Source organism: Micromys minutus (assembly GCF_963924665.1).
Source record: "Micromys minutus genome assembly, chromosome: 17".
Taxonomy (NCBI): domain Eukaryota; kingdom Metazoa; phylum Chordata; class Mammalia; order Rodentia; family Muridae; genus Micromys; species Micromys minutus.
In genome coordinates, this window is record NC_137952.1 from 20,063,188 (window position 1) to 20,078,397 (window position 15,210).

At 38.7% G+C, this 15,210-nt stretch overlaps 1 protein-coding gene and 1 pseudogene across 2 annotated transcripts; both read right to left on the bottom strand.

Annotated features, from left to right (window-relative positions):
• Positions 1-514: 514 nt before the first annotated feature.
• LOC308431581 (olfactory receptor 4F3/4F16/4F29-like) lies at positions 515-1,483 on the bottom strand (the record flags this gene model as incomplete). Its single annotated transcript, XM_080931100.1, has 1 exon — positions 515-1,483. The coding sequence occupies exon 1, from the start codon at positions 1,475-1,477 to the stop codon at positions 515-517; it is 963 nt and encodes a 320-aa protein (XP_080787226.1). The 5' UTR covers positions 1,478-1,483.
• A 9,559-nt stretch (positions 1,484-11,042) lies between these two features.
• On the bottom strand, positions 11,043-13,221 carry LOC308431554 (ribosome-releasing factor 2, mitochondrial-like; annotated as a pseudogene). The gene has a single exon. The product of its transcript is annotated as a ribosome-releasing factor 2, mitochondrial-like (transcript).
• Positions 13,222-15,210: the final 1,989 nt, after the last annotated feature.

Consider the following 15,210-nt stretch of genomic DNA (forward strand, 5'->3'; position numbering starts at 1 on the left):
GGCCCTACAGGCAACAAAAAGCATGAGTTCCAACTTGTGGTTTAGGCCTTAAGTTAGACAAGTCATCGGATGGCCATTTTCACAAGATCTGAGTCAGCATTACCCCAGAGCACTTTGCAGGTTAGAGAGATTGTAGGTCAAACCCAGTTTTGTGGCTGGGTTGGTATCCAAGTGCCACTACTTGGAGAATAGCCTTGTTTTAGAAGTTGGATTGTTCAGAGATCCATATTCTCCAAAATATTTACCAACATTTGTAACTTCTCTTTTGAGAACTTGCTATTTAGCTCTATAGCCCATTTTATTAGGATTTTTATAGATATCTCAAGTCTTTATATAATGTTACTAGTTATATTTTGTCAGATATATAGATAAAAATATTTTCTCCCATGTAGTCTAATAACACATATTATTCTTTACTACATATTAAAAAACACATATAACCATGCATAAGCATATAAAATAGGCAAGAAAATATTTTTTCAGAAATTTCTTAACAATAAACATCTATATTTATTTAAGACTGGTCAGAGTGCAAGTGTTTAATAATTTGTCTGTAACCCATTATCTGATTAAGTACTTTCATCATTGCCATTTTCATTTCTTGATTCCTGAATGTATAGATCACTGAGTTCAGAAAGGGAGTGACAACTGCATCAAATATAAACAGAAATTTATCCAGGTGTATGAAAGAAGAAGGCCGTGTATAGATGAAAATCACAGGACCAAAGAATAAGATGACCACCATAACATGAGCTGAAAGCGTAGACAGAGCCTTGGAGGAACCACTTGAAGAGTGTTTCTGAACAGTAAATATGATGACAATATAGGAAATAGCCAGTATGAAGAAGGAGCCCACAGACATGAATCCACTGTTGACAGAGACCAGTAATTTCAGTCCGTATGTGTCTACACAGGCTAGTTTGATGAACCGGGGAAAGTCACAGTAGAAGCTGTCCAACACATTTGGTCCACAAAATGGTAGATTTACTACAAAAGCCAGTTGAACCAGAGAATGCATAAAGCCAACCACCCAGGAGGCCACTGAAAACAAGATGCACATCCTTGGGCTCATAATAATCAGGTAATGAAGAGGTTTACATATGGCCACATATCTGTCCACTGCCATGGCTATGAGCAGCACCATCTCCACACCACCAATGAAGTGAATGAAGAAGATCTGAGTGACACAACCTCTAAAAGAGATGACTTTGTGCTTTCTAAAGAGATCGTAAATCATCTTGGGGGAAATAACAGAAGATACACCTAAGTCAATGAAGGAGAGGTTAGCCAACAGAAAGTACATTGGAGAGTGTAAATGAGGATCAGATGCCACAGTGAAGACAATTAGAGAGTTTCCAGTCATGCTTGCTACATAAAATATGGAAGAGAACACAAAAAGGAATAGTTGGATGCCCCAAGTATTGGTGAGTCCCACGAACACAATCTCTGATACTATAGACTGATTCACACCTTCCATTTACTTTGTAGGTAAGGATACCTGAAAAAGAAAATGAGAGAAACTATACATTATACTTATATAAAAAGAATAGGAGGATCTCCAAGTTGTGAAAACTATTTTAACTATCACATTACAACTAAACCAGAGGCAGATATGTGAACATGTTCTAATTATAATAAATAACAAAAAGTATGAATTATTTTTAAAGTACTATTTAACACCTATAAAAAACTTATTTCATCAAAAATCCAAAAGGTAATGATGTTTAATTTATGTTCTTTAAATAATATTCAGACTTGGAGAGGTGGCTCAAAAGATAAGAGCAACTTGAATCTCTTGCAAAATACTCTAGTTTTGTTTTTGACATCTATGGCAAGCAGCTTACAGTAGTTCTAGCAGTGAAAAATTAAAATTTCAGAGAAATTGATACCCCTTTGTTTCCATGAGATTTCCATAAGTATAGAACATAGACTTGGGAACAAGAACACATACTCATAATTTTTAATTATGAAGAGGATATTTTTATAAATTGTTGATGACAATGTAAACTAATATGCCCATTTTAAAGTGTATAGAGACATTTCAAGTACTAACATCAAGACTAGATTTGCAACACAATATTGATATGTTTATCTAATATGCTTAAGACTCTGGATATTTACTTTTCAAAAACACAATACAAAAAGAGAATTGAGCAGATTAGAATGTAGAAAAAGGACAAGAGAAAAGATTTAAAAGATTAAAATAGAACTACAATATAATATAAAAATTTCCACTTAAAGAATGTAAATACGGAAGAAAACATTGTCATGTCAAAATGTTTTTCCATTTTCATTGCAGCAATGTCTATGAGGAACATTATTTATTCATTGAGCATTAATAGACATGTGAATTATAAACACACATACATACAATACTGTAGAACTATTTCTTCATAACTCTATGAAAATATTTACCATATTATATAGTAGGGTTCTTTTGATCTAGAGAAGAAAGATTGAGTAAGATTATGAAGTGATAGAAAATATAAATTATAATCTTTGATTTTAATACTTCAAGTTCTCTCCTAAGATTGTCTTAAGTCTGCTTCCTCTGATTCTTTGTCTTTCACACTATTTCTTTAAAGTTCCACTCCCAACCTGTGCCTGACTTCCATGCTGGCTTAATTAATTCCCCCCTCTCTTATTCTTGCACATGTGTTCACACACAAAAAGCCTCCTTTCTCTCCTGGGGTGCTTCTGAGACTTAAAATTTGCCTTTACTGGATGCTTTTCTTATTAATGCTAATAAAATTATTATTAAGCTTCAAAAGATTGATAATAAAATAAAAATAAAAATAAAATGGATGTATAGACCTAGATTCATAAGAACTATGAAATTTGAAAATCCAGTATATAACTGGGAAAAGAAAATGGAAAAGCTTACTGTAAATTAGGCATAAAATATTTGAATTATGATTTTATCTCTGCCAAATAAATGTCTGTATTTTCACATTGCAGATTGTCCAAATTTCTTAAATTTGGTTTAGAACATACTATACCTACTTAATAGTCAGGGAGATATAAATAGCTCTATATCATTTTCAAATAAATATTTATGTGACTGTCACCTTTTTAAAAACCTTCCTGATCAGACCACTGAGCAGAAACCAATGAATGTAGAAACTCCAACTATAAACCACAGATAAAAACAAGAATACTAATTACACTTTTGGTATTTTTAAGTACTATCTTGTTTTGAAATTCAAAACTGATATTTCATCAAATGTCTGTTTTCAGCACAAGGTCTTTTGGTCATTTGTTAAATTTTACTTCTGATCAGGTATTTATAACAGTCCTGCATGGAATTTCGTACATGAATAATACTGATAAATTTAGTTCTGTGTTACATAATAGTCACCAAATATTTCACAGGAGAATAGTTCATTCCCACCTATGTTTAAAAGCCAGTGAAGAAATAAACACAAAGTTTCTCTTTTATTTATATGTATTTTTGTTATTTTCCTTAGTTATCAGTTCATAGGCTATAAGTTCATCCATTCAATCATGATCTGTGAGCATAGGATGGTAAATTATGGCATAAAGGTAGAAGAAAATAACATAAAATTGTCTCCCTACTCAAGGCTATTTAGAGTATGATTCAAGCTCAAAGGCCTTTTCCATACTTCAGCTGATGTTTAAGGACTGTTTCCCTGTGTTGCCCTATTCCTTTTCCTAACTGCTCTCTGCTTTTGCTATATGTTCCCATGAACACATTCCTATAGAATGTAAATCGTGTCCACTGCTATTCTAAGCACAAACTAACATCTGACCATAAGCAGTTCTATCATGGTTAAGTATACTGCTACTTATTTATTTACCTGAATGAGAACAAAAGCACCTTGGCATAGTTTGCGGTCTCAGTGTCCTCTCACATACACTGCCACATGGAATCTCCCATTAAAGAGAAAAGAAACCATTATATATACCTCAAGAGGCTGCTGACCAAGAGGTGCTCCAAAAACATGTTAATTGAGAAATATCACATGGATACAGGATTTTCTTCCCTGGAGACTTATATGCTGTGGCCTATATGAGAAAAAATATAGCTTACAGTAACATAAAGACAAAAGTAGAAATAATGTTGATTTTTTATCATTAGCCTATATGCCTATAATTGTTACTAATAATTCATTATAATTCTTCCTTGATATTACATAAGTATATCATTATTTCATTGAAACAAACCAATGTGCTAATTGTAGTACCATTTAGAAAGTAAAATGTCTACCAAACTTTTTATTTTCCTTTTTTCTAATTTTTTAATTGAACAACTTTATTTTGAAAAACAAAGATAAATGTTCAGATTTTAAAACCATTTTTGCATAAAAACATGAATACATTTTTGTCAGTACTTGATTTTTTTAAAGTATTGATAGAATGACTTAAAATCTTACTAGTTACAATGAGCATAAAGCACATGTAAAACAAGATGTAACCTGGAATTAGTGAATGTTTTCTTGGTGTGTAAAGATTAAGCATAATGGATTTCACATACTATTTTTAGCCTTTGTTTTTTCTTGAATTTCATATATTCTCTAGATGCATCCTTTTTCTTAAGAATTTCAAAAGGTCATTGTTTCTGATAGCTGAGTAGTACTCCATTGTATAAAGAAACCACAATTTTGTATTCATTCACTTACTGAAGGACATCTGAATTCTTTATAGCTTCTGGGTTCCTTTAGGCTTCTGGCTATTATAAACAGAGCTGCTATGAACATTGTGGTGCATGTGTCTTTCTTGTAGTTTGGAGCACATCTAGAGTATATGCCCAGAAGTGGAATAACTGAGTATTCAAGTAGTACTATGTCCAATTTTCTGAGGAACCGCCAAACTGATTTCCAGAGTGCTTGTACCAGTTTACATCCCCACCAACAGGAGAGAAGTGTTCCTATTTCTCCGCATCCTCGCCAGCATCTGCTGTCATCTGTATTTTTTATCTTAAACATTATGACAGATGTGAGGTGAAATCTCAGGGTTGTTTTGATTCTCATTTCCCTGATGGCTAAGGATGTCTAGCACTTCTTTAGATGCTCCTCCTCTATTCGATATTCCTCAATTGAGAACTTTATGTTTAGTTCTGTATTCCATTTTTTGATAGGGTTCTTTGATTCTCTAGTGTCTAACTTCTTGAGTTCTTTGTATGCCTTTCTCAGATGGGGGGTTGGTAAAGATCTTTTTCCAATCTGTTGGCTGCCGTTTTCTTTTCTTGACAGTGTCCTTAAGCTTACAGAAACTTTGCAATCTCATTAAATACCATTTGTCGATATTTGACATTAGAGCACAAGCCATTGGTGTTCTGTTCAGGATTTTTTATCCTGTCCCTATGTGTTCTAAGGTTTTCCCTACTTTGTCTTCAAACAGTTTCAGTGTACCTGGTTTAATGTGGAGAGCTGTGATCCACTTGCACTTGAGCTTTATACAAGGAGATAAGAAAGGCTCTATTTTCATTCTTCTGCATGCTGAGTTGGTACCAACACCATTTGTTGAAGAGGCTGTCCTTTTTCATTGAATGTTTACAGCTCCTTTGTCAAAAATCAAGTGACCATGTATGTGAGGGCTCATTTCTGGATCTTTTATTCTACTCCATTGATCCATGTGCCTATCTCTGTACCAGTACCATGCATTTTTAACACAATTGCCTTGTAATATAGCTTGAGAGCAGGGATGGTGATTCCCACAGATGTTTTCTTGTTGTTGAGAATGGATTTTGTTATTCTATGTCTTTTGTTATACCAGATAAAATTGCACAATGCTCTTTCCAAATCTATGAAGAATTGAGTTGGAATTTTAATGAGGACTGCATTGAATCTGTAGATTGCTTTTGGTAAGATGTCCATCTTTACAATGTTGATTCTTCAAATCCATGAGCATGGGAGATCTTTCCATTTTCTGAGATATCCCTAGATATCCTTCTATAGAGATTTGAAGTTCTTTTCATTCAGGTCCTTCACATGCTTAGTTCGAGTCACAACAAGGTTTTTTTTATTGTTTGTGACTATTGTGAAGGGTATCTTTTCCCTAATTTCTTTCTCCGCATGTTTGTCCTTTGAATAGAGGAAGGTTACTGATTTGTTTGAGTTAATTTTATATCCAGCCACTTTGCTGAACTTGTTTATCAGCTGTAGAAGTTCTCTGGTGAAATTTTTGGGGTCTCTTAGGTACACTATCATGTCATCTGCAAATTGTGATGTTTTTATTTCTTCCTTTCCAATTTGTATCCCTTTGATTTCCTTTTGCTGTTTAACTGCCTCACACAGGACTTCCAGTACTATGTTGAATAGGTAGGGGGAGAGTTGGCAGCATTGTCTAGTCCCTGATATTAGTGGGATTGTTTCAAGTTTCTCACTGTTAAGTTATGTGTTGGCTATTGGTTTGAACTATATTGCTTTTATTATGTTTAGGTATGGGCCTTGAATTCCTGTTCTTTCTAAGATGTTTAACATGAAGGGGTGTGATTCTGATTGGTCTGCCTTTCTTTATATGTAACATGATCTTTTTCCCTTACTACTTTTAGTATTCTTTCTTTGCTTTGGGCACTTGGCGTTTTGACTATTATGTGTCAGGAGGAATTTCTTTGAGTGTTTTTCTTGTTTCTTCTTTAAAAGCTTTTATTTATTTATGCTATTTCTCTCGTTCTTGTTTAAGAATCTCTATCATCATCTTGAGGTATGATTTTGGGTCTGAGTCTTTTTTTTTTTTTTTTTTTTTTTTTTTTTTTTTTGCAGTGTTTGGCATTCTGCTGTTTGCTGTGATGGAAGATCTGGGTTCTGGTGTTGCCAGGTTGTCTTGGTTTTTCTGGGGTATGTTCTTTCGCTTTCCTCTTGCCATCTTGTTGTCTGTGTTTATATGTAGTCTTGTTGTCAGTGATTGGTTCTTGCCTCTCCCTTGAACCTGGCCTGTTTCCCTGGATCTCCTGCTTCCTGGCTACTCGGAATGCCTTATCACCAGGCCTGTGTCCCAGGATCTCTGCTGTTCTTGGTGGCTGATGGTCTGAGCGCCTGTTCTGCACCTGAAGGCCTCTGGCTAGGAACAGCCCAATGGCGGGTTACTGGTTTCCTGAACCAAGCACGTGGGGGGTGCACTTTCTGTACACTCGGCAGAGATCTCCATGCATCCTGGCTAGTCGGAGCGCCTTTTCACCAGGCCTGTGTCCCTGGATCTTCACTGTTCTTGGTAGCTGATAGTCTGAACGTCCATTCTGCACTCAAAGGCCTCTAGCTGGGAAAGGGTTACTGGTTCCCTGTACCAATCACGGGGGTGTGGGGCACACTTTTCGTGCACTTGGCAGTGATCTCTGCACCCTGGTTACTTGGAATGCCTGCTCACAAGGCCTTTGTCCCTGGATCGCCAACTAGTAAGATATTAATGCATACTATCAGACCTTTAAAAAAATCAATTACTGCCAAAATGTATTCGCATACTTTTATGCATAAATGCTTAAAATCTGTACATTTGTCTTTTTTTTATAGTACAGAATAAAGTTTATTCAGTTCATGGGAGAGTAAAGAGGGTGGTAGAGGCAGAGAGAGAGAGAGAGAGAGAGAGAGAGAGAGAGAGAGAGAGAGAGGAATAGATGAGTAGAGGCCAGCAAAGAGCACATGGAGGAAGAGGGGAGAGGGAAGGGAAGAGGAGGGGTAGGGGTGGGAGAGCAAGGCTGCAAAAGCACAAGAGCAAGAGAGTTGCTTTTTTTTTAAAAGATAGTTGTTTAATTAAAATAATAATCATTCATAATGATCAAATAGGCTTCATACCAGAAAGGCAAGGATGGTTCAATATATAAAAATACATCAATTTAATTCACTAAATAAACAAACTACAGAAAAAAAACATGATTATCTTATTAGATGCTAGAAAAGTCTTTGGCAAAATACAAAACCCATTCATGTTAAAAGACTTGGAGATATCAGGAGTTCAAGGTGCATACTTACATATAATAAAAGCAATATACAGCAAAATATAACCAGAATCAAACTAAATGGAGAGAAAATTAAAGCAACCTTATGAAAATCAGGGACAAGACAAAGTTGCCACTCTCTCTCTACCCAATCAATATAGCACTCAAAGTTCTAGCCACAGCAAAAAGGGCCCAGTTTTGATACCCACAGCTGAGCAGAGGCACTGAGAGGTTGAGCAAGGCTGGGTGTACACTCCACTACATGTCATAAGACGCTGCCTAATCAGTGGCTGATGTGGTCTGCCATGATCAGGTCTTAAATTTATTTGGAATAGTAAAAATTTTAAAAGAGTGAAAACAATAAAGAACTTCTGGGGGTATTAACATTCTTGACCTCAAGCTATACTGTAGATCAATAGTGATAAAAATGAAATGGTATTGGTACAAAGACATGCAAGTAGATCAATAGAATAGAATTGAAGACCTAGTAATGGACACATACACCTATGGTTACTTTTAATTTGACAAAGCAGCTAAAGTGGGAAAAAAGAGCATTTTCAACAAATGGTCCTGGTTCAATTGGTGTTATGCATGTAGAAGAAGACAAATTGATCCATTCTTATGTCTGTGTACAAAGCTCAAGTCCAAGTGGATCAAGGACCTCACATAAAACTAGATATGCTGAATCTAATGGAAGAAAATGTGGGTAAAAGCCTCATTACTTTGTCACAGGGGAAAACTTCCTGAACAGGACACCAAATGTTTATGCTTTAACAGCAACAATCTATACATGGAACTATTTAAAATTGAAAATCTTTAGTAAAACAAAGGACACTGTCAATAGTACAAAATGGCAGCCCACAGACTGGGAAAAGACATTTACCAACCCTACTTCTGGTAAAAGGCTAATATCCAAAACATACAAAGAACTTAAGAAGTTAGACTCCAGAGGGGAAAAAATAACCTTTAAAAAGTCAAGTGCAGAGATAAATAGAGAATTCTCAACTGAGGAATCTCAAATGACTGAGAAGCACCTAAAGAAATGTTCAACATCCTTAGTCCTCAGGAAAATGCAAATCAAAATGACTTCAAGATTCTACCTCACACCAGTCAGAATGGCTAAGGTCAAAGCCACAAGTGACAGCACATGTTGGTGAGGACCCGGAGAAAAAGGAATACTCCTCCATTTCTGATAGGATTGAAAACCATAAATTAGTCTGTTGGTTTCTTAAAGAAATTGGAAATAGTGCTACCTGAGGACCCATCTATTTCATTACTTGGCATATACTCAAAAGATGCTTCAACATACAACAAGGACACATGCTGTAGTATGTTGATAACAGCCTTATTAATAATAACCAGGTGGAAAGAACCCAGATGTCTCTCAACAGAGGAATAGATACAGAAAATATGGTACATATACACAATGGAGTACTTACTATGCAGTGATTAAAAACAGTGATTTCATGAAATTCTTAGGCAAATGGATAGAACTAGAAACTATCATCCTGAGAGAGGTAACCAAGGCAAAAACGAAAACACATGGTATGTAGTCATTAATAAGTGGATATTAGTCCCCGAAAAGACTCAATGCTCATGATACAGCCCACAGACTATATGGAGCATAGGTGGAAGAAAGAGTAGATTGTGGATGATTCGGTCCTTCATTGGGGGAACAGGATCATTATGGGAGGTGGAGGGGGAGGTGTACTGGGGAGGAAAAAGGAGGAGGAGGAAATAAGTGTTGCAACTGGAGGATATATAAGAGGTGCAAAGGTCAAAGAATTGAAAAACAAAAACATGTAGCAGGGAGATTGAGTTATTAGGGAATAGCCACTAAAGAGTTCCAGACACGAAAGAAATGACTTTAGCTAAAATAAACAGACAAGTGGGAAACAGAACCTGTAGAGAGTACCTCCAGTAGATAGAAAAGGTCCTAGTCTAGGGATGGGGTCACCCACCGATCTCAAAGTTTTCAGCCTAGAAGTGTTCCTGTCCAAAGGAAGAACAGGGACAAAAATGAAACAGAGACTGAAGGAATGACCAACCGGGGACTGCTCCACCTGGGGATCTAATCATGTCTTCAGACACTAAACCCAACACTGTTGCTGTGGTCAAGAGGCACTTGTTGACATGAACCCTTTGTGTTATTTCCAGAGGAAGTCCAACCAGTAACTGACCAATGCAGATGTGGATGCTTGGAGCCAACCATCAGAGTGAGCTTAGAGACCCTTGTGGGGGAGCTGGGGAAAGGAATGGAGGAGTGAAGAGGGATTGCAACTCCATTGGAAGAACAACATAGGCTAGCCTGACTACCCAGTTATCCCAGAGTCTAGACCAACAACCAACGAGTGTACCCTGAGGGATCCAAGTCTCCAAATATATATGTAGCAGAAGATGTCCTTGCCTGACCGCAATGGAAGGGGGGGGGCTCATTGTCCTGGGTGAGGTTTGATGCCTGAGTGTAGGGGGATGCTGGAGCAGTGGGGCAGAAGATTATGCTCAGGTGGTGGAGCACTCTCATACAGGTAAACGGGAGGGGGGACAGATATGGGATGGTGGGTTGATCGAGACATAACCAGGAAGTAAGATATCATTTGAGATGTAAGGTAATGGAATAATTAATTTAGAAGAAAAGAAAATACTCTACTTCTACTATTAAAGTAAGTGCCTTCATCTGTACTTAGAATTTCTAAAGATAATTTTTACACATAGCTTTATAAATTAGTAGACTCACAACCAAAAAAATATTACATTTGATTTTATAATTTTAAAATATTTGAATGAGATTTGTTTTTCATAGGCACAGACTTCTGGACTCTTATTCCAAAGGGGTAGTTTTTTTGTGGAGGTTAAGGCAGCGTATCCTTGCCTGAGGAAGTTCATCACTAGGTGGACTTCAGAGATCATTGCCTGGCCATACATCTGGTCCACACTCTGCTTGGTGCTGAAGATTAAAGGAGGGCTTTCTCAGCTCAGTGATGAGAAAAACCACTTTGTAAGCTACCCTGACCAGGTTATTTTATCACTGGAGAAGAGACAAGCAGGCCCTGGTGTGGTTCTTTCCACACAGAGCACAATTTACCAGCTCAGCATTCTTACTGAGAATAAAGCCAGCAAGTACCCCAGCTTTCCCGTTTTCAAGGACCTACAACACACGGGCCAAACCACTTTTCTGGTTGAGCAGAGTACTTTGGTCTTGAGAACTGATGGCTTGATAAGTAGACAGCTCTAAGGCAAACGTAGCTGAGCCTGACGTCAGCGTTTGAAGCACAGTTAAATATCCCATAATTTCTGCTAAAGGAACAAATCTTAGAGCAACTTTGTTGAGTCTGAATTTCCTGAATGTTCTCTCTACTTTGTGCCAAATCTGCTGGGACAGGGCTGAGGTACTAATCTCTATTCACTGTGACCTCAAGACTCATCAGAGGCTCCAGCACCTGCTTTCTTGTCACCTTCCTTCAGGGTCTTTCGTACACACCGTGAGATGCAAGCAATGACCATATTTGTCAAGGTGCCAGCGTGAATCATCAGTGAGTGTAATGTCACCACCACACCCTGGACTGCGCATCCAAGTAAAGGTTCCTGGAGGCGTGCTCTGTGGACGGTACTTTCAATGGCCCCCTGAGAGGCCTGCAGCAAGTCTTGATCTACACAGTCCGTATACATGATCGTGGCCACAGCACACGGCTCTTCCACTGGCCGGACTTCGAGCTCTGCTCTCACGAAATGTCGCTTGTCTCCTACCACCCTATCGAGGGTATCTGTGGCACGAACAGAGTTTAAGATGGTTTCCCTGTATGCAACCTGCAGAGACCCCAGTTAGGTCTATAGGCCATACTACATCTTGATACGGTCATGAATAATCTCAATATGTAACGCCTATACCACACAGGACAGTTTGTCCAGAGTCAGGATCGAGTTACATTTTCAAACTGGGGTCTTCACTATGAAGGCATTTTAAGGCAATATCCAAATCTAGATGCTTAGCCTCTAATGTGGGCTCTATGGTGCAGAAGAAGACAGGTTCTAGGATCTCCACCTCCACCAATAGCAGACTCTCTGCTGCGTGGTTTTTTCCTTCCTTTTCTCCCCTTCCCGCTCTGTGAGCTGCAACTAAGGCGATGGACTTGGATGACACTACGGTGTCTCCAGTGGCAGTTTAAACCCGACTGTTAGAGCAATGTTACCAGCAGTCAGGGAAGGGATTCAGTTGGACAGAAAATGGCAAAAGCAGACGACTCATCCTTTCCGTGCCGTTTCTATCAATGTTATGGGGCATTGTACCCGAGCAGATGCTCAGGAAAACCAGGGGTCCTCGCTGTTTGTCATGTAGCACTTTAAATGCCAGTGTACTTATAACACTGCAGAAGCCCGTACTCCATCCAGCTCCTCAGCTGATGGCAGGTAAGTGGTTACGCCCTCGTTTTTAAGTCTGAGCCACTGCTCCTCTGCGTATTGCCTTCAGCTGGCACCCAATCAAAAATTTCACTACATTCACATAAAACCAAGTCAGCAAATTCATCATTTAAATCTGCAACTTGTCCAATTAAGGAGTTCCTAGCTTCGAACCATTTCCTTAAGCAATTCCGGATCACTCGCTTCTGAGAGGAGCTTTTCCTCGAAGTCTTTTCCATCCCCAGAATTAGAATTCCAAATAAGTGTTTCTTTGTTTACTACATCCATCACTCCTCGGAAAGTTCTGGCCTCACCAGCCGTAAAATCAGGGGCTTTGCCTTTAATTTCTCCCTGATACTGCGTAGGTAAAACTCGCTCCAGCCTTGTCTTGTTTAAAAAGCAGACCCGGGGTAATCTGCGTTTGTCAGTTTGTGTCCATACTGTGATAGTCTGCGCCTGTACACCAGCCAAGGTTTCAAACAGCCACGGCTCCATCCAACACCCTCAAGCAGCACTCAACCTCCAGGGTGAAGTCCATGTGACCTGGCATATCGATCAGATTAACTCTATACCCTTTCCTGTCAGGAGTCACAGCTGCTGACTGGATGGGAATACTCCTTTCTTGCTCTTGAGTCATGAAATCTCCCAATGATCTTGTGTATCCAGAATAGTACAACATTCTTTCTGTGGTGGTAGTTTTGGGCCACAATTCCAATATTATGAATTTTGGCCACAGAAGGGTTAATGATGGAATGAAGAGATTTGACATCATATTCTGTAGTGCCTGGTGGGAACTGGAGATTCTTGTAAGAGGCAGCTGTGTCATGGATTTTTTTAATTTGCTTTTATTTTACAGTAACAAATGGTATTAATGTGCATACTCAACACTTCCTAATGATTCACTGCAAAACTCTCCAGTTGGTAAACATTATGGCCTTCTAAAATGTTCTCTACATCTCCCGGCTAGTTGTGCCATAGGCAGGCTCTGCCCTGACCTCATTGTTTTCTATGCAGTCTTACCTTCATAAATACATAGCAAGTTTAAGGCAATAATTCATGTCTTCAATGAGTAGGGAGTTACAGCATAATTGTTTACCTGTCTTTCCACTAAGAGCTATTTTGATACTAATAAAATGTGACATATTTTCTTGGTAGAGTTTCTTATATACACAATAAACAAATATACACATGTGTAAGTGCCTCTGTGTATATGTGTATGTGTGTGAAGGTGGGCATGTGCTTTTGTGTCTTGGGGTGTGCACATGTGGATGTGTATACATGCATGTATGGGCATGCATATATTTGCAAATGTTTGTGTTTATATATGTGTGTGTATAGGTATTTACAGGTGTGTATGCATGCATGCATGAAGAGCGAGTTTAGTGTGTGTGTGTGTGTGTTTTTCTGTGTGCCTTTTGATGTTCTCATTAGATAATGCTGTGGCAGAAAAATTCATATGTAAAAAATTCTCAACAATAAAACAACTTGGAGAAAAACTTGGCAGTTTATTGGGCAGTAAGTAACGTATACCATGCCAGTACATGTAACAAAATATTCTAGATTTGTACTCAATAACAGAGGGTAAGTGGGGTGGATAATTAAAAGGAAGTGCAGAATATTTCACATGTCTATCTGTGCAAAACAATATAGCACATATAATTTTAACACACAAAATAATAGTGTACTTTCATTAATTAAATTATTTATTCACTTTACATCTCCACACAGCCTTCCCTTCTGGTTTTCTCCTCATAGTCTCTCCTTAATGCTTCCTCTCTGCAATATGATGTTAAGGCCACACATGATAGGTCAGTAGAGAGTGGGGCAGGGACAACGTTTTTGTAAGTCTGGAGAGAAGAGGAAGGAGGAGAAGCAAGATGGAGATGAACAAGGATGATCCAGATCCAGGTGGTCTAGGTCATTTTTCTCTTGTCTAGGTGGGTGGTTTATATCTTTATTAATTGACTGTGAGTTTATCATGTGGATGTATTGTGCATTGAGAATTTAGCATAAAAATCTGATTGATAAATTACAAGTTTCTTAAAGCTTTGAGTTTACTGGGCTGCTGTGGGGGATGTGGGCAGAGTTCCTTGTGGCAGAGACAACCTGGAGAAAGCAGCTATAAAATTCCTGGGGCTAGCATGGCATTGTGCCAGGTTTGTGGAATGTAGGTGTGGGTCAGGCATACTAACAACCTGCCAAGGGGACAGTGTGAAAGTGTGTGGCAGAGCCCCAGCACGAGGCTCCCCTAATGGAGCAGCTGTGGACTGCTCAGAGTGAGACCATATGGGAATTGGTAGCCACAGATCAGATTAATACTTACTGCAACACCTCTTCTCCTCTGTAAAGGGGGAGGGTGCCCTTGGGTTTGACCCAACCCTGGCATATTAAGTCACTACAGGACAAGGCCCATCCTCTCTGACTGAGACCCAACAAGGCAGTTGAGTCAGGGGACCAAGATCCACAGGCATGTAACAGATTCAGGGACAGTTCCCACTCCAGGTGTTAGGGGATCAGCATGAAGAATAAGCTGTACATCTGCTATGTATGCACAACCTCGCTTAATCTTTGACTGGTCGTTCAGTCTCTGCGAGCCACAAAGGGTCCAAGTTAGTTGACTCTCTTGATCATCTTATGGCCTCCCTATCCTTCTCAGGTCCCTCAATCTTTCCCTCAACTCTTACACAAGACTCTTCAGCTATGGGGTTCCGCATCTGTGCCCATCTGCTGCTGGGTTGAACTCTCCTGCCTGCAAGCAAAACAGAATATCATTACTGGGGGAGGGGGCATCTTTTGGACTTGCCAGATACCTGAGACAAAAGTGAGGATGCTTCAAGGAGTGACTCAAGTTGAGACTCCTAGCAGTGAAGGACATGGAGCCTGAAAAGGTCACCTCTAGTAGAATAGAAAACTTTCAT